Source organism: Heptranchias perlo, chromosome 40 (genome assembly GCF_035084215.1).
Source record: "Heptranchias perlo isolate sHepPer1 chromosome 40, sHepPer1.hap1, whole genome shotgun sequence".
Taxonomy (NCBI): Eukaryota; Metazoa; Chordata; class Chondrichthyes; order Hexanchiformes; family Hexanchidae; genus Heptranchias; species Heptranchias perlo.
Window position 1 is genome coordinate 14050404 of NC_090364.1, and position 19561 is coordinate 14069964.

Genomic DNA, 19561 nt, shown 5'->3' on the forward strand with positions numbered 1-19561 from the left:
TTATGTGGCTGGTCCAGTTAAGTTTCTGGTCAATGGTGACCCCCCTATTGTCCACTCTTTGTTAAGATGAACTTCCTGATATCAGTCCAAAATTTATCATTCACCAGTTTGAATCTATGCCCCTTGCACTAGTGTCATGGTTTAAATTAAAATAGTGTTTTCAATTTGCTTTCCCATATCTTTTACCATCTTCCATATGTCTTCCTTCTTTTCTGAGCCCATGACTTTATTTAAATAACTCTATACAAATGCAAGTTCCTTCTTTAAATATAATTTTTATTGGGTGCTGAAGAAAATACATGCACATTTTATGAGACTTTTATACATACAGGCGAACATTCATACATATATTTTATAAATACATATGGGTGTCGAACCACAGTTTACAGCACAGAAGGAGGCCATTTGACCCATTATGTCTCTGCTAGAGTAAACCGAAATTAATCCCACCACCCCGTTCTCTCCCCATTGCCCTCTATCTTCCTCTGCTTCAAATGTCCATCCAATTTTCCTTTACAAGGTGCAATGGTCTCTGCCTCACCCTCTCCCTGTAGCAAAGTACCCCATGCTCCAACAACCCTCTGTGAAAAGAAACTTCTCATCTCTCTCTTAGTGACTATTTTAAATTGGTGATCCCCTCCTCACTGACTCCCCAACCAGAGAAAGTAGCTTCACTCTATCAAAACCTTTCATCGTTTTAAAAAACTTCCATTAAATCCCGTCACCCATCTCTGTTCCAGTGGGAATATCTCAAGTCTTTCCTCAGAACTATAGTTTCCTGTCAGCTTGCTACACTGTGCATCCTCTATGGCTTTAATGTCCTTTTTATAATGGGGCTCTCAAAACGGCACACACTACTCCAATGTGGTCTTAGCAATGTTTTGTACATATTTATCATTACTCCTTTATTCTTGTACTCTATGCCTTTATTTATAAAACCTAAAATGCTGTTTCCTTTTTTCATAGTTTTATCTACCTGTTCCCATACTTTCCCAAACTTACATTTATATAGCACCTTTAACGTAGTATAACATCCCCAGGCGCATCACAGGAGCGTTATCAACCACAATCTGACACCGAGCCAAATAAGGAGATATTAGGATATAGATATTAGCTGACCAAAAGCTTGGTTAAAGAGGTAGGTTAAAAGGAGGGTCTTAAAGGAGGGGAGAGAGGCGGAGAGATTTAGGGAGGGAATTCCAGAGCTTAGGGCCTAGGCAGCTGAAGGCACGGCCGCCAATGGTGGAGCGATTAAAATCGGGGATGCACAAGAGGCCAGAATTGGAGGAGCGCTGAGCTCTCGGAGGGTTGTAGGGCTGGAGGGGGTTCCAGAGATAGGGAGATCTCTCTATTATTCTGTACCCTTCAGCATCTTGCCACTGAGTGTACATTCCCATTCCTTGTTTTTCTCCCAAAATGTATTCCCTCACAGTCATCCACATTGAACTGCATCTATCACCTGTCTGTCCAGTCCGCTAACCTGAATGTTTCTTCCTGAAGTCTTCTAAGGGTCAATTTTCCTGAGTATGGTCCCCCAAGAGCACCTGAATGGGAGGCACAGCCAACCGCAAACGCTGGGTCTCCACTCCCCCCGGATGATCACAAACATCCAGTCCTCATCTGAGAAGACTCCTGGCACCATATGTGCCGGAAGGAGCCGCAGAGATTCAAATGAATCGGTTTTGTCGAGTTTGTAACATCAACTTAATTGCATCATGTTCTTTGTGCAACTTTATTTTATATTAAATTGATTGCAGCAGGTTTATAAATTCACGGGATGTATTATCATACCACCATCAAATGCACAAAGAGTTAAACAAGAAAGAGGATAGGGAGTTTTGAGAATTACAAAGGGAGAGTCTTGTTTTACATCAATTCAGACTTTTCAAATCACTGCTCCTTTAAATTCATTTGCGTACAGCAAGTCTGAAACTGCTGTTGTGGTGACCGACATTTACCGATATCACCCATGATCACACAGGGTGTTGATTTTAGACCCCAATTGGTGGTGCAACTTATACCTCATACACTCAGTAGTTTTCTTGTGTCCAATTAAGTTACATGTCCCCTTAATATTTTACCAGTTCGTGGTCATGAGCCCTGGGGGAACCTTTCTGTCCAATAAACTAAAAATCGTTACCCATTAAAACATAGATTAAAAGTTTCCTTCACAGTTTGGTCCAATCCATCAATACATTAACTTGATTTATTAAACCCTTCTTGGACCTCTTTAAAGTACCATTGTCATCAGTTCTCCCCTTATAATCCTCAGTGCGGGTGGCCCCCTTCCAATGGTGGCTGACTCCACCCCCACATTTTTCTTCACATTCCTAACTGGGGCACCAGCTAAAAAACAAGGAGCTTTTGAGCGCTGTGAGGCCTGAGTCAGCAAGAATTCTGAGGTACCAGAACTTTCGTTACCGAGGAAACTTCATTGCCTTGTTGCTATTAAGTGTATGAGGGAGAAAGGAATAGAAGGATATGCTCATAGGGTTAGATGAAGTAGAAGATGGGAGGAGGCTCGTGTGGAGCTGGCATGGATCAGTTGGGCCGAATGGCCTGTTTCTGTGCTGTAAAGTCTATGTAATTGTATGTAACCATGGCTATGCTAGACCTTAAAGGGATAGCGTCTCCCAAAACTCCAGTGAGTTGCGTCACCTGCTGGGAGAGGACCTGAAACCACTGAGCTCCTGTGCCAGTGAAGATCACCATAGCACTCAGTTTCTACACTACTAAAGGGGTTTGGGTCCATTAGCCAGTGGGCAGTACGTAGGTGCATCAACACCGGCATAGACCAGTTGGGCCGAATGGCCTATTTCTGTGCTGTAAATTCTATGTAATCATCTGTTTTTTTGGTGGTGTTAGTTGAGGGATAAATATTGGCCAGGACACCGGGGATAACTCTCCTGCTCTTCTTCGAAGAAGAAGTGCCATGGGATAGAACCTGAGAGGCCTCGGTTTAATGTCTCATCCGAAAGACGACACCTCTGACAGTGCAGCACTCCCTCAGTACTGCACTGGAGTGTCAGCCTAGATTTTGTGTTCATTATCACAGTGTCCAATTGGAGGCCTCAGCAGCTGCCTATGTAATGCCCAGGAGAGGCAAATTAGGCCCTAGCCGAAATCCAGGTGCAGAGTACTGATGTCAGGTACAGAGCTATTTATGCGCACTGCCCACGTGTTATGCTAATTTCCATGGGCCCCCCAGGAAAATCAGCCCTTTACAGTCCTCCTTGCCATTTGCCAAACCCCTTAGTTTTGTGTCATCAGCAAATTTTGCAATTGTATTTCCTGTACCTGAGCACAAATCATCTATGACATCCTTACACTGTGATAGAATCCTTTACTATAGACTGATAATTTCTCGCTATTTATTTCACCCAAGGCTCCTGCTTCTTTCCAATGGTTTTATTGATCTTGTTTTCCCTCTCTCGTCTCAAATGTTGGACTTTCCCAAACCCCTGCCATGTTAGTTTAATCCTTCCCTAAAGATCTATTTACCCCCCCCCCGCCACAAGGTCTCTGGTGCCATTTCGGATCAGATGTCAGCGTTCCTTCGATAGAGTCCCCCACTTGGCCCAGAAATCGCACCAATGCCCCAAGAATATGAACCCTCCCCTCCTGCACCTAACCTGTAACCAGGCATGGACCTTCTTAATCTTCCTCGCCTTACCCTGTCCAGTGTATTGCTCAGTAACTGGATGTCAGGGGGCTAATTTTAACCTAACTCAATACTTCAGTGGAGAGTTAAATAGAGCTGGGCACAATGACATGATTGGCAACACAGCCAATGAAGTATTTTTGGAGTGCAATCACTGTTGTGATGTAGGAAACGCGGCAGCCAATTTGACCTCAGCTAGATCACTGTGTGCAGCATTGAGCTTCACACTATAGGAGGAGTACTGACATTTTAGGGAGGATACAGCACAGTCCCTGGGATGCTGCTTGGTGTGAGGGTGTACAAATACAAAGAAAGGCTCAAAAAGTTGGGGCTTTAATCGTTAGAACAACATAGATTACCAGGGCGATTATGAATTGATGGGACAGGGTAGATAGGATCAGACTGTTTCCAGTAGTTGAGGGGTGTTTAATAAGGGACCATAGACACAGAATTAAATGTAAGAGATTTGGAACAGAGGGCAGGAGAAACTTCTTCATAGAATTACATAGAATTTACCACACAGAAACAGGCCATTCGGCCCAGCAGGTCCATACTAGTGTTTACGTTCCATACGAGCCTCCTCCCACCCTACTTCATCTAACCCTATCTGCCTATACAGAGAGTTGACTTCCAAAATGCCAAGCTTGAGCTAGTCTAATCTTTCTTCATAGTTCATCCTCTCTACATTTGCAGTCAGCCTTGTCTTTTCTCTACAACTTCTCCAGTGCCAGGATGTGTTATTTTTAATGTGCTGACCAGAAGTTTCAGGTTTTTCCTCAGTAAGAGAGTGGGACGTGTGTTTTGACACACACTTTATGTTAAATTTGAAATCCATTTTAGAAGTTGGATCCAGGGAGTCACAGAATTCTAGTTTCCCCTGCAGTTCTCAACACTGAGTCCTCAATCTAGACGGTTCTGCTATGGGGAGGCGGAGAGCATAAGCTGGTTGTGGGGTGGGGGTGGGGGGTGGGAAATTGAGGGCCAGTCACTCTGACCCACTTACATAGACCTCATAGAGGAGCAGCAATAAATGTCCAGTCTATCCTTTCAGCTTGGAAAGGGCTGAGGCACCTTGACACTATGTAAGGGCAATAGCAGAGAAAAATGAAACAAATGTCTAAAAAGTAGATGACACTTCTGTCTTAACGTCTACATTGCAGGGTACTAAGAAGCTTGATATCAGAGGGAACAACATCAACGTCATTGAAAATGGAGCTTTCCTTCCTATTCCCTATCTTACTCACTTAAACCTACAGAAATGTAAGATTAACCATCTTGCAGAAGGTGCCTTCCGTGGCCTTGGACAGCTGATCTACCTCAACCTAGGGTTAAATAACATAGAATTAATCTACCAGGAGACCTTTGATGGGCTGACGTCCCTTCAACAACTCGTCATTGATAACAACAGGATTGAGGAGATCAAGCCTGGCGCTTTTAGCCAGCTGGGATTCCTAAACTTCTTAAACCTGGAAGGAAATCTACTGGTCTACTTGCCTCCCATGGTCTTCCAAGGTCTCCAGCAAATTAAATATCTACGCTTGTCCAACAACGCACTCAACAATATTGCAGATGAAGCCTTTGCGGGGCTCTGGACGCTAAAGAGACTGGGTCTTGACAGCAATGAACTTCAGTATTTGCCAACCGAGGCCTTGTCCAGGCTCATAGATGTGACCAGACTAGATCTTGGCAGGAATCCTTTGACGTATCTCGGAGAAGAAGCTTTCCGGATGCGTTCACTGAAGCATCTGACAATGGACAACATGGCCCTCCAGGATGTGTCTCTCAGAGCTTTTGTCCATAGCCCCAAGCTATCGATTATTGATTTCCGTTACAACCAACTCCGGATTATGCAGCCCTTGGATGGGGTTGAGAACTTGAGAATGATCAATCTGACAGGGAATCCAATCCAGTGCAACTGTTACATGAGGCCTTTTAGAGAATGGCTAGCCAACTACACGAAACCTAAAGCAGAGGTGTTCTGCAGCGGACCAAGTGTATTTAAAGGTGAGAGGCTGGATTCTCTGCGGCCAATTGACCTGAAATGCGAAAGCCGTCCTTCAGACTATGAAGAAGAGGAGGAGTTGGAGCTGGAAAACAAGCCTGAGAAAAATAACCAAGAAAACCTTCCATGCCCAGAGCATTGCGACTGCAAACACGACTTACAGCATTCAACCTGTGAGGGTAAGGGTCTACGCAAGATCCCGAAGGGTTTCCCCACAGACGTCCGTCTTCTTGATATGCGCTATAATGACTTCTACTTAGTCCCCAGGAGCTCTTTCTCAGCTATGAGAAACCTAATTTCTCTTCACATGCAGAACTGCAGAATTCATGACATTCATGTTGGTGCCTTCCGTGGTTTGAAGAAGCTAATTTACTTGTATCTGTCTGGTAACGAGATATCGAGCCTCCAGCCAGTAATCTTTGAAGGGCTGCCTGACCTGACTTACCTGTACTTAGACTACAACAAGTTATCATTCATACCCAAAGGAACATTCAGGCTACTGCCCAACCTCTTTGCTCTTCACTTGGAGTACAATCCCATTCCCCGCTTGACCGATGAAAACATGGAAGGGGCAGAGAAGCTACGATGGCTCTACCTGACAGGCAACAACCTCACCTACATTTCCCCAACAGCTCTACACCCCATCGCGGACCTCCAAAAGCTGTTCTTGGATGAAAATGAACTGACGGCAGTTCCCACCAATGCTCTAATGAGGCTGCCTATTTTGGATGAACTAAAACTATCCAAGAATCCCATTAAACAGATAGGTAATGCTGCCTTCCTTCCAGTGGCAAATTCTCTCCAACATTTATGGTTGAATGACATGGGTTTGGAGAAGGTAAGATATAGTTTTGGTGTTTTTAAGATCCAACTGTAAGGTCCACTTTGTGCTGTTAATTTATGTTCATTTGGAGTTGGCTTGAAATTCCCTAAATTTATTCCCTTGATACCTTAGTGAATAAATGTACTACCTGCTCTTTACCCTGAGCCTTCATCTGCCTAGGCCCTAAGCTCTGGAATTCCCTCCCTAAACCTCTCTGCCTCTCTACCTCTCTCTCCTCCTTTAAGACGCTCCCTAAAACCCACCTTTGACCAGGCTTTTGGTCTCCTGTCCTAATATCTCCTTATGTGGATCGGTATCAAAATTTGTTTCATTTTCGCTCCTGTGAAACGCCTTGAGACGTTTTACTATGTTAAAAGCGCTATATAAATGCAAGTTGTTGTTTGAGCCCTACGATCGGGAAGGTCCCAGGAACATGGAACATAAGAACAGGAGTAGGCCATTCAGCCCCTCGAGCCTGTTCTGCATTCAATTAGATCATGGCTGATCTGTATCTTAACTCCATCCACCTGTCTTGGTTCCAGAACCCTTAATACCCTTACCTAACAAAAATAAACCCTAGCCTCACGTGTTGTTTCTTTAATTTCTAATAATCTCCTGCCTTTCTTTTAGTGTCTGTTGCAGTGTCTTTTTATGTGTTTCTTTTCCCCCTCCACTCCCCTCCCCTTCCCTTCCCTTCCCTCCCCCTCCTTGGCTCCATATCCCTTAATACCCTTGGCTAGCAAACATCTATCGCTCTTGGGTTTAAAATTATTAATTGAGCTAGTATCTACTGCTTTTTGTGGGAGAGAGTTCCACACTTTTGGCAGATACAAAAGGCTAAAGACGGAGGAAGCCCGAGAGGAGTACAAAAAGTGCAGGGGGATACTTAAAAAAGAAATTAGGAGATCAAGGAGGGGCCATGAAATAACACTGGCGAGCAAAATAAAGGAAAATCCTAAGATGTTTTATAAGTATATTAAGGGTAAGAGGATGACTAGGGAAAAAATAGGGCCCATTAGGGACAAAAATGGCAATCTGTGTGTGGAGCCGGCAGATGTAGGAGGGGTTCTAAATGAATTTTTTGCATCTGTTTTCACTATGGAGAAGGACGATGTAGACATAGAAATACGGCAGGGGGACTGTGATATACTCGAACATATTAACATCGAGCGGGAGGAGGTATTGGCGGTTTTAGCAGGCCTAAAAATGGATAAATCCCCAGGCCCGGACGAAATGTATCCCAGGCTACTGTGTGAGGCAAAGGAGGAGATTGCGGGGGCTCTAACACATATATTCAGAACCTCTCTGGCCACAGGGGATGTGCCAGAGGACTGGAGAACCGCTAATGTAGTACCATTATTCAAGAAGGGGAGTAGGGAAAAACTGGGGAACTACAGGCCAGTGAGCCTAACATCAGTGGTAGGAAAATTATTGGAAAAAATTCTGAAGGACAAAATTAGTCTCCACTTGGAGAAGCAAGGATTAATCAGGGATAGTCAACATGGCTTTGTCAAGGGAAGATCATGTCTGACTAATTTGATTGAATTTTTTGAGGGGGTGACTAGGCATGTGGATGAGGGTAACGCAGTGGATGTGGTATACATGGATTTCAGTAAGGCCTTCGATAAAGTCCCCCACAGGAGACTGGTCAAGAAGGTACGAGCCCATGGAATCCAGGGTGCCTTGGCACTTTGGATACAAAACTGGCTTAGTGGCAGAAGGCAGAGGGTGATGGTCGAAGGTTGTTTTTGTGACTGGAAGCCTGTGGCCAGTGGGGTACCACAGGGATCGGTGCTGGGTCCCTTGCTGTTTGTGGTCTACATTAATGACTTGGATATGAATGTAAAAGGTATGATCAGTAAGTTCGCTGATGATACAAAGATTGGTAGGGTGGTAAATAGCGAGGAGGATAGCCTCAGTCTGCAGGACGATATAGATGGGTTGGTCAGATGGGCGGAACAGTGGCAAATGGAATTTAACCCGGAAAAGTGCGAGGTGATGCACTTTGGAGGGACTAACAAGGCAAGGGAATACACAATGAATGGGAGGACCCTAGGCAAGACAGAGGGTCAGAGGGATCTTGGTGTGCAAGTTCACAGATCCCTGAAGGCGGCGGAACAGGTAGATAAGGTGGTAAAGAAGGCATATGGGATACTTGCCTTTATTAGCCGAGGCATAGAATATAAGAGCAAGGAGGTTATGATGGAGCTGTATAAAACACTGGTTAGGCCACAGCTGGAGTACTGTGTGCAGTTCTGGTCGCCACACTACAGGAAGGATGTGATCGCTTTGGAGAGGGTGCAGAGGAGATTCACCAGGATGTTACCAGGGCTGGAGCGCTTCAGCTATGAAGAGAGACTGGGAAGATTGGGTTTGTTTTCCTTGGAGCAGAGGAGGCTGAGGGGGGACATGATTGAGGTGTACAAAATTATGAGGGGCACAGATAGGATGGATACTAAGGAGCTTTTTCCCTTCGTTGAGGGTTCTATAACAAGGGGGCATAGATTCAAGGTAAAAGGCGGGAGGTTTAGAGGGGATTTGAGAAAGAACTTTTTCACCCAGAGGGTGGTTGGTGTCTGGAACTCACTGCCTGAAAGGGTTGTGGAGGCAGGAACCCTCACAACATTCAAGAAGCATTTGGATGAGCACTTGAAATGCCATAGCATACAAGGCTACGGACCAAATGCTGGAATATGGGATTAGAGTAGACAGGGCTTGATGGCCGGCGCGGACACGATGGGCCGAAGGGCCTCTATCCGTGCTGTATGACTCTATGACTCTATGACTTCTACCACCCTTTACATGAAGTGTTTCCTCAATTCTCTCCTGAACAGCCTGGCTCTGATTTTAAGGTTATGTTCCCTTTGTCCTAGACTCCCCCACCAGCAGATAAAGTTTCTCTCCATCTACCCTATCAATTCCTTTCAAAATCCTAAAAACCTCAATCCAATCACCCCTTAACCTTCTATATTCCAGGGAATACAGGCCTAGTTTATTGAATCTCTCCTCATAATCTAACCCTTGGAGCCCTGGTAACATTCTGGTGAATCTGCACTGCACTCCTTCCCAGGCCAATATATCCTTCCTAAGGTGCGGTGCCCAGAACTGTACCCAGTACTCCAGATGTGGTCTAACCAGGGCTTTGTATAGCTGCAGCAAAATTTCCTCCCCTTTATATTCTAGCCCTCTAATTATAAAGGCTAACACTCTATTAGCCTTTTTGATTATTTTTTGTACCTGACCACTGCATTTTAGTGATCTGTGTCCATGGACCCCTAAATCTCTTTGGTCCTCCACTATTCCTAAATCTTCACCATTTAAAAAATACTCGGATCGATCCTTTTTTGTTCCAAAATGGATGACCACACACTTGCGTTGAAATCCATCTGCCATAGTTTTGCGCACTCACTTAATCTATCTAAGTCTCTTTGTAATGTTATGCTCCTGTCTACACTACTTACTAAGCCACCAATCTTTGTGTCATCGGCAAACTTGGATATCTGGCTCTCCACTGTGTTATCGAAGTCATTAATTAATATAGTGAATAGTTGAGGCCCCAGCACAGATTCTCATGGGACACCACTGGTCACTTCCTTCCAATTCGAGTACATACCCATTATCCCTACACTGTCTTCTACCGCCTAACCAATCTCCTAAACACGTCAATAATTTGCCTTCAATTCCATGAGCTTTAATTTTAGCTAATAGCCTCTTATGTGGAACCTTATCAAATGCCTTCTGGAAGTCCATATAAACTGCATCCATAGACATTCCTATGTCTACTACTTTAGCTATTTCCTCAAAAAAATCAATTAGGTTCGTTAGACACGACCTACCCATTACAAATCCATGTTGGCTCTCTCTAATCAGCTCAAGTTTCTCTAAGTGCTCAGTCACCCTGTCCTTAATTATAGATTCCAATAACTTTCCAACAACAGATGTTAGACTAACAAGCATATAATTTCCTGGTTTCTCTCTCTCTCACCTTTCTTAAATAATGGAGTTACATTCTCAATTTTCCAATCGAAAGGGACAACTCCTGAATTGAGAGAGCTGTGGAAGATTATGGCTAAAGCATCTACTTCCTTTAAAACCCTGGGGTGGAAACCATCAGGTCCTGGGGATTAGGTTCAATCCTGGTCTGTGCTGAGTTTGCTGATCATGGCTGGGGCATTTGTAGAGGTTAGTTTCGGCAGCCCTGGGCTAGGAAGAGGAGAAAATGTCCGCGGTTCTGGCTTCTGATCATTAATCAGTGGCCTCTGCTGGAAAATGGGTGTGTGGATGATGGGAATGGATGGAGTTGGGCCTGGCTGTGATACCACCACTGTTTAGAATATAGATCCAACACTCACTGTCCAGACATGTACATAAAATGGGCAAGTAGTGCAGGAGAGATGCTACGTTTTATGTAACTGTACCCCGGTATGCATCAGCACTTGTAAAGAAGGGAGGTCATTGGGAAAAATTAAATGAACAAAACACAATTCGGAATTTTTTGTCCTTCAAACTTAATGGCGATGCAGCAATGCACCAACTCAGCATCCATGGAGTGGTAGGATAAAGTAACATCTCCATGGTCTTACATAGGATGGTACATGCCATCTGTATGTGCGTCCAATGCTTATCCATGGATGAGGTGGCAAGTCACCATGTGAGAGATCATGGACATGTCACTTTATCTTCGATGCATCAGCATTAAGTTTGATGGGCAAAAACTTAAGAGTTGTCTTTTGTTTGTTTTTATTTTCCACCCTTCTTCACAAGTACTGACGCATTCTGTGGTACAGTTCCACACGATGCTTTAGCTGAGGCCTAACCAGTGATTTATAAAGGTTTACCATAACTTCCTAACGGGGCGGTAAGTTTTTCCCTGCGATTTCTGGGGCACCTTTATGCCAGGCAGAGCTGGTGAAAACCTCCCCCCGCGATCTCTGAGAAAGATAGAAGGGGGGAAAAAAAATTCATTGCATGTGTGAGGGGTAATCCTGCAGAGCCTCTGTAACGGAGAGCAGACGGCAGCGATGTGGTTATAACCCTATAACCTCGGTGTTCCGACCTGTTCTCATTACCAGTGAGGCTCCCAGTCAGCTGTAGAACATCTCAAAATGACCACTGCAGAGAATAAAAGAAAGAACCTGCATTTAGATAGCACCTTCCACGACCTCAGGACTCCCCAAAGCGCTTTACAGCCAATTAAGTACTTCTGAAGTGTAGTCACCAACGTAATGTAGGAAACGCGGCAGCCAATTTAACGCCCAGCGAGTTCCCACGTACAGCAATGTGATAACGACCAGATAAAGGATGGCCATAGAATGCATTCGGAACTGTAACATAGTCAAGGGGCTGTAAAAGAGCACAGATTTTACTGGCATCTGGACCCGAGTGTTGTATTACCTTCCCAGACCAGCTCTTTACTTTTTAATGCCTTTTTTTTTTTCTGTTGCCGTTGCCAGTTCCCCTGCCAAACATCACTGCTGCCTTTTCACAGCATTTGTCACGAAGGACTACAAATTATAGGAGAGTGAAATGGCTGGTGTTCTCCTCTGAATGGAAGGGACAGTTTAACTGTAAAATGACACGCCACGTCTGAGCAAGGCATTCACAGAGTAACACGCACTGTGAGCTTAATGTGTCGGCTTTAATTTCTCAGCTGAGGAAAGTTTAGACGACTACACTTTCCGTTCCCACCATGTTTTATGTAAAAGTGGGGGTGGGGTTGGTTGTGGGGGGGGCACAACAGATGCAGGAGAGATGATTGACAGCTGGTTGGAGCAAAGGCTGCCTGTTGTTTAGCTGCGAAGCTGAGATCCAGACTGGACGAGTTTGAACCAGTTCTGTGCAGACTCCAAATGATGTATTTTGACGAATGAAAGGAATTTTCTCCTCCTGTTTGTGCCGGGTTTGAAGGCTGATTATTGAGAAGTGGAGAATAATTTTCTCTCTTAATTACAACTGTCAGGGAGTTGATTTTTTATTTCGGGGTTTTGGGGGGATGGGGGGGTGAAAGGGAGAGGCAGATAATCAGATATTGCCATCAAAAGGTGTCATTTACCTGCGGTGTACCAAATAATTTTTCTCAAATGACCCCACTTGAAAACCTGTGCTCATATTGCAGTCCTGCAATTATATTCTCCGTGTCTTCCCTTCATCTCCTGGGGGAGTTGACCCTTGCCAGGGTACAGTAGGGTATAGCGCTATGGGCATTGGCAGCCCTTTGGTACGTACGCACCCACCCAAGTGACGTCTCTTCACAAGTGAGCCGAGACAGTAAAGGACCGCCGATTATTCGCCCGCAGGGGGCATCACCGTGGGGCTTGATTCATACGTGCCTCTTTGCAGCAGCAGGTCAAGGGTTAACTCAGGTTGCCAATCCTCCAGGATTTCCCTGGAGTCTCCAGGAATTAAAGACTAATCTCCAGGACACCTGGAGCGAACCTGGAGAAAAATTATCGGGGCAATAGAAAATTGTGTTTTTTTAAAAATTCCTTTGAACACTTCTGTTCATCAGTTATAAAAATATTGGTGAAGGGAAGAAAGGCTGTTTGATTGACAGTCGAGAATCATCCAATCGGGGAACGAAGAGTCTATTTGCTTTTCGATTGGCTGTGGGAAGGCGGGGCACAGTAAGGATGGACATGACGGGCGACCAATGGCGGGAGTGTGGGGGCGGGGCGGTTGGAGGCAGGAGGTCATGTGATGAAACCTCCAGGAATATGTCCAACCAGAGTTGGCAACCCTAAGGTTAACTGCAAGGAACATTTCATGTTGACGCACTATGTTTTAAATCACTAGTGCTCCAGGCTGTGCATGATGCAGTGAGTTGGAGCTCTCGATGCTTTGGAACAATAGGATGCAGTCTTGTACCTCCAGTTCTGCACTCATTGAGTTGCTGGTGACCACAACACCTCCAGTGTGGGCCTGAGCACACCAGGATCCTGACTCCTCCCCATTTGGAGGGGAAAGGAGTCACTGAGGGGGATAATTTTAACTTTTGCCAATGTGTAAAGCAGGAGATAGCGGATCGGTTAAACACCTCTCCCGAATTTCCTTTCTCTTTCAGCTGTGGCTCAGTGGTAGCACTCTTGTTTCTAAGTTATGATGGCTTCAAGTCCCCACTCCATGAAACTTAAACACAAAAGTTAAGCTGATATTCCCAGTGTGGTACTGAGGGCACTCTGCTCTGTCAGAGGTGCTGTCTTTTGGATGTAGACTAGAAATCGAGGCCCTGTCTGCCCTCTCAGGTGAATGTAAAAGATCCCATGGCATTTTTCAAGGAAGAGCAGGGGAGTTCTCCCTGGTGTCCTGGCCAATATTTATCCTTCAAACAACATCACTAAAACAGATTATCTGGTCATTATCACATTGCTGTTTGTGGGATCTTGCTGTGCGCAAATTGGCTGCCGCGTTTCCTACATTACAACAGTGACTACACTTCAAAGATACTTCATTGGCTGTAAAGCACTTTGGGACGTCCTGAGGGCATGAAAAGTGCTATATAAATGCAAGTCTTTCTTTACACTATTGCCAAAAGTTAAACTTGCCCCTGTGGTTTAACAATCCTGGCACTAATTCTAGGCCACCTTCTCACCTGAAGGTTGGTTTCATTTTTAAACTGGTGATAACTCCCATTACAATTTCTACTAATTTTCCTACCGTGTTTCAAAGAACAAGTGTTGATATATGACGGTAAATTCAGCCATCCCACAGTCTCAGTTGGGTGCCGTGCTCAGAGGACACGCGGGTCGAAAGATCCGCCTCGACTGTGCTGTTCGTGCCTCAAGTGTAGCTCCCTGCCGGAGTGCAGGAACAGGGAATCTACCCTATGGACTGGTAGGTTTCCACGGATACAACTTAAGTTATTGTAGCAATGGCCATTTGATGAGGTAGCCCTCCCCCAATCTGGGTGGTCTTCATTCCTAGATGAGATCTCTACAATGGACACCTCTGGGTGGAGATTGAACAGGCCAGTTCATCTCCTGTTTCTATTTTAGATTTGCCCTTTTGGGAGAGTTCACCTTTCCTCCATAGTCCAGCTCAGTGGGACTGCCCTCACTGGGTTACACACTTACCTATCCCATCGTAGCCAGAGCATCTCCGCCATTGGCTTCTTGTCTCGACCCAGCACCATTACCTCTGGAGTCCCCCCAGGGATCTGTCCTGGACCCTCTCCTCTTCCTCATTTACATGCTGCCCCATGGTGACATCATCCACAGGTACAGTCAGATTCCAGAACTCTACCTCTCCCCACCTCTGTCGGCCCCTCCAATGCTTCTGTGCTCTCAGACTTCTTGTCCGACATCCAGTCCTGGAAAAGCCACAGTTTCCTTCAGTTAAACGCTGGGAAGACTGAAAACATCATCTTCGGCCCCCGCCACAAACTCCGGACCCTCGCCCCTGATTCCAAGCCCCTCCTCAGCCACTGTCTTAGGTTGAACCAGACTGTTCGCAACCTCGGTATCCTATTTGACCCAGTGCTGATCTGTGGACCCCCCCTATCCTCTCCATCACAAAGACCGCCTACCCCCGCCTCCATAACGACGCCCATCTCCGCCCCTGCCTCAGCCTATCTGCTGCCCAAAACCTGATCCATGCCTTTGCCAACTCCGAACTTGACTATTCCAATGCTCTCCTGGCCAGGCCTTCAATCCTCCACCCTCCATAAATTTCAGCTCATCCAAACCTCTGCTGGCCGTATCCTATCCCACACCATGTCCCGTTCACCCATCACCTCTGTGCTCGCTGACACACATTGGCTCCCGGTCCATCAACGCCACAATTTAAAAATTCTCATCCTCATCGTAGTATCATAGTTTCATAGAATGATACAACACAGGAGGAGGTCATTCGGCCCATCCTGCCTGTGCTGGCTCTTTGAGAGAGCTATCCAATTAGTCCCGCTCCTCTGCTCTTTCCCCATAGCCCTGTAGTTTTTTTCCCTTCAAGTATTTATCCAATTCGCTTTGAATCTGCTTCCACCGCCCTTTCGGGCAGTGCATTCCAGATCATAACAACTCGCTGTGTAAAAAACTGTTTCTACGTGTCACCTCTGGCTCTTTTGCCGATCATCTTAAATCTGTGTCCTCTGGTTACCGACCCTTCTGCCAGTGGAAACAGTTTGTCCTTATTTACTCAATCAAAACCCTTCATGATTTTGAACACCTCTGTTAAATCTCCCCTTAACCTTCTCTGTTCTAAGGAGAACAATCCCAGCTTCTCCAGTCTCTCCACATAACTGAAGTCCCTCAATCCTGGCACCATTCTAGTAAATCTCTTCTGCACCCTCTCTAAGGCCTTGACATCCTTCCTGGGCGGTGCCCAGAATTGAACACAATACTCCAGCTGAGGCCAAACCAGTGATTTATAAAGATTTAGCATAACTTCCTTGCTTTTGTACTCTATGCCTCTATTAATAAAGCCCAGGATCCCATATGCTTTTTTAAAAGCCTTCTCAACTTGTCTTGCCACCTTCAAAGATTTGTGTACATACACCCCCAGGTCCCTCTGTTCCTGCACTCTATTTAAAATTGTACCATTTAATTTATATTGCCTCTCCTCATTCTTCCTACAAAAATGCATCACTTCACAGCATTAAATTTCATGTGTCTGCCCATTCCACCAGTCTGTCTATGTCCTCCTGAAGTCTGTTACTGTCCTCCACATTTCCAAGTTTTGTGTCATCTGCAAACTTTGAAATTATACCCTCTATACCCAAGTCCAGGCCATTCATATATATCAAAAAGAGCAGTGGTCCTAATACCCCTGGGGCACACCACTGTATACTTCCCTCCTGTCTGAAAAACAACCGTTCACCACTATTCTCTACGATCTGTCCCTTAGCCAATTTTGTATCCACGCTGTCACTGTCCCTTTAATCCCATGGCCTTTAATTTTGCTAACAAGTCTATTATGTGGTACTTTATCAAATGCATTTTAAAGTCCATATGCACAATATTAACCGCACTACCCTCATCAACCCTCTTGTTCAAATAACTCCATGGCCCTCACCCCTCCCTATCTCTGTAACCACCTCCAGCCCTACAACCCTTCAAGAACTTTGTATTCCTCCAACTCTGGCCTCTTGTGCATCCCCCACTCCCTTCACCCCACCATTGGCGGCCGTGCCTTCAACTGCCTAGTCTCCAAGCTCTGGAATTCCCTCCCTAAACCTTTCTGCCTCCCTACCTCTCTCTCCTCAAATAAAACTGTTGGACTATAACCTGGTGTTGTAAGATTCCTTTAAGACCCTCCTTAAAACCTACCCTTTTAACCAAGGTTTTAGTCACCCACCCAGATATCTCCTTCTTTGGCTCAGTGTCAATTTTTGTCTGATTAAGCTCCTGTGAAGCGCCTTGCGATGGTTTCCTACATTAAAGGCGCCATATAAATCCAGTCCCACACCAACATTGTTGACTCAGAACTGCCCTCTGAAGTGGCCTAGCAAGCCACTCAGTTGAATCACCACCTTCTCAGGGCAACTAGGGATGGGCAGTAAATGGCAGCCTTGCCAGCGACGCCCACCAGAAAGAATAAACAGAAACAAAAGTTGTTGTTTTTCTTGGAATACTGGGTTATTGATTTCTCATTGCAGGTCTCTGACGGGGCCTTTGATGGACTGGATGCAGGGCTACAGAGCCTCTACATGGAGAATAACAAGCTGAGCTACATTCCTAGCCTGAAAAATTACACGAACCTGCACACCATCAATCTATCCAACAATCCTTGGAACTGTGACTGCCCACTCCTTCACCTGCGCAGGTAAAAGCTTCTTAACAAGTATCTGTAACAAGGTGGTGACTTTTATCTGATTGTGGTTTCGATCTTAGAATGACACCAAGGCATCTCGTTTCTATCCAAGATTCAACTGTCTGCTCAACTAGGCCTGTTCTCAATTGCACCGCCAACCTGCTTTGAAACTTTTTTTTGGTGATCAGTTTTGTCTCCTCCTCTCTTTAAAGTACCTGGAAAAACCGAGGTGTTTAAGATGATTAAAGGGTTTGATCAGTTAGATGGAGAGAGACTATTTCCGCTGGTGGGAGAGTCCAGAACAAGGGGGGGCGTAACCTTAAAATTAGAGCTAGGCCGTTCAGGGGTGATGTTGGGAAGCATTTCTTCACACAAAGGGGAGTGGGAATCTGGAACTCTCTCCCCCAAAAAGCTGTTGGGGCTGGGGGTCAATTGAAAATGTCAAAACTGAGAATGACAGATTTTTGTTAGGCAAGGGTATTAAGGGTTACGGAACCAAGGCGGGTACTTGGAGTTAAGATACAGATCAGCCATGATCTAATTGAACGGCGGAACAGGCTGGAGGGGCTGAATGGCCTACTCCTGTTCCTATGTTCCTACACAGCTTTACAGGGGCAGCAGCTCTCTGGTACCCTGCCCTAGTGGCCATTCTTCATATGTAAACCCAGACAGTGAGTGGTGACTATTTGACTATGCGGGGCATCACAGCTGAGCTCAATCCTCTCCACGACCGATGTCCGCACACATCCACTTTCAAGCAGGAGTACTGGGAAGCAATTGGGAGCTGACATGCCCTCCCATCAACCAGTTGCACAATGAGTGATTGCCCTCACAACCAGGGGTATGTGACCCACTGAGACATAGAGAAAAGGAAACTACAGGAAGCTCAATAAGTGCTCTATAGATGAAAAGGGGACTGATTAATACCAAGTGTTGGCTCACGGGCCTTTTATCTCAGTGAACTAAGTTTGAATCCAGACTCGTCTGATGGGATGAAAGTCTCTGCTTTCTGCCGGCTGTAAAGGCCCAGGGTAAAATGGGCTTGGGGCCGTCTCAATCCAGTTTCTAGTGGGTGAAATTACAGAACATCAAAGATACACAATTTGGCCTAAGTTGGAACTGAATTCCCAGTCTCACTCAGAGAGGTCGTAATTATTATAATGGATGTGGGAAATGAAATCTCACACTGATACTTGTTCTTTTGTGGTGATGGCTTCAAGGCACATCAGTGATACATGTAGAGGGAGATTTGTTAACTATTCTTTGATTATTTATCACCATAAATATAAATGACCAGAAACTATAAGTTTGGAAATTCTCCTATGACTCAGTGGGAATGTACCCTGCGTTGTTTGGCCGCCAATGGTGGAGCGATTAAAATCGGGGATGTGCAAGAGGCAAGAATTGGAGGAGCACAGAGATCTCGGAGGATTGTAGGGCTGGAGGAGGTTACAGAGATAGGGAGGGCACCCAAGTAGGGCGAAGCAAGTGAGGTCCAAAGTCTCTCATGGCTTGGATTTGACCGTGTCAGCTCTCATCCACCTACATACAGACCGGGCCGGTCCCAAGTTCCGTCCTTGGTCTGTGCTGCATTAACTTTATCTTAGTTGTGGTGGGACAGTGGATGTTCTAATTGGACTCAGTGTCTGCGGACTGGGAGAGGGGAAGCCATCGTTCCTGCTTTTGTTTAGGCTGACCACTGCTGGAGTGGGAGTGCGTGTGAGTGTGTGGACATGATTGGTTCTGGCCATGATGCTCCACTGTTGGTGGACACCCTCACGAAGATTGTCCGCCTAGGTGAGATGCTGGGCCACCAGGCGATCTGTACCCCAACCAGAGTCAGCACTTTCAACACAGTAAGGGGGGGTCATTTAAAAAAAACCAAGGATTTTCATAACAACAACAACTTGCATTTATATAGCGTCTTTAACGTAGTAAAACGTCCCAAGGCGCTTCACAGGAGCGTGATTAAACAAAATTTCACACTGAGCCACATAAGGAGGTATTAGGACAGGTGACCAAAAGCTTGCTGAAAGAGGTAGGTTTTAAGGAGTGTCCTAAAGGAGGAGAGAGAGGTAGAGAGGCGGAGAGGTTTAGGGAGAGAATTCCAGAGCTTCGGGCCCAGGCAGCTGAAGGCACGGCCGCCAATGGTGGAGCGATTAAAATCGGGGATGCGCAAGAGGCAAGAATGGAGGAGTGCAGAGATCTCGGAGGGTTGTAGGACTGGAGGAGGTTACAGAGATAGGGAGGGCACCCAAGTAGGGCGAAATGGGTGAGGTCCAAAGTCTCTCATGGCTTGGATTTGACCGTGCAAACCTCTGGGCTAAAACCA

General features: G+C 45.6%; 1 protein-coding gene across 1 annotated transcript in view; it reads left to right on the forward strand.

Moving 5' to 3' along the window:
- LOC137305724 (chondroadherin-like protein) overlaps positions 1-19561 on the forward strand; it is a 30508-nt gene that overhangs the window by 5387 nt on the left and 5560 nt on the right. The window contains exons 2-3 of the mRNA XM_067974658.1: positions 4822-6501; positions 17075-17241. Coding sequence (XP_067830759.1) covers positions 4822-6501; positions 17075-17241 — 1847 coding nt within the window. The remainder of the gene's footprint in view (positions 1-4821; positions 6502-17074; positions 17242-19561) is intronic.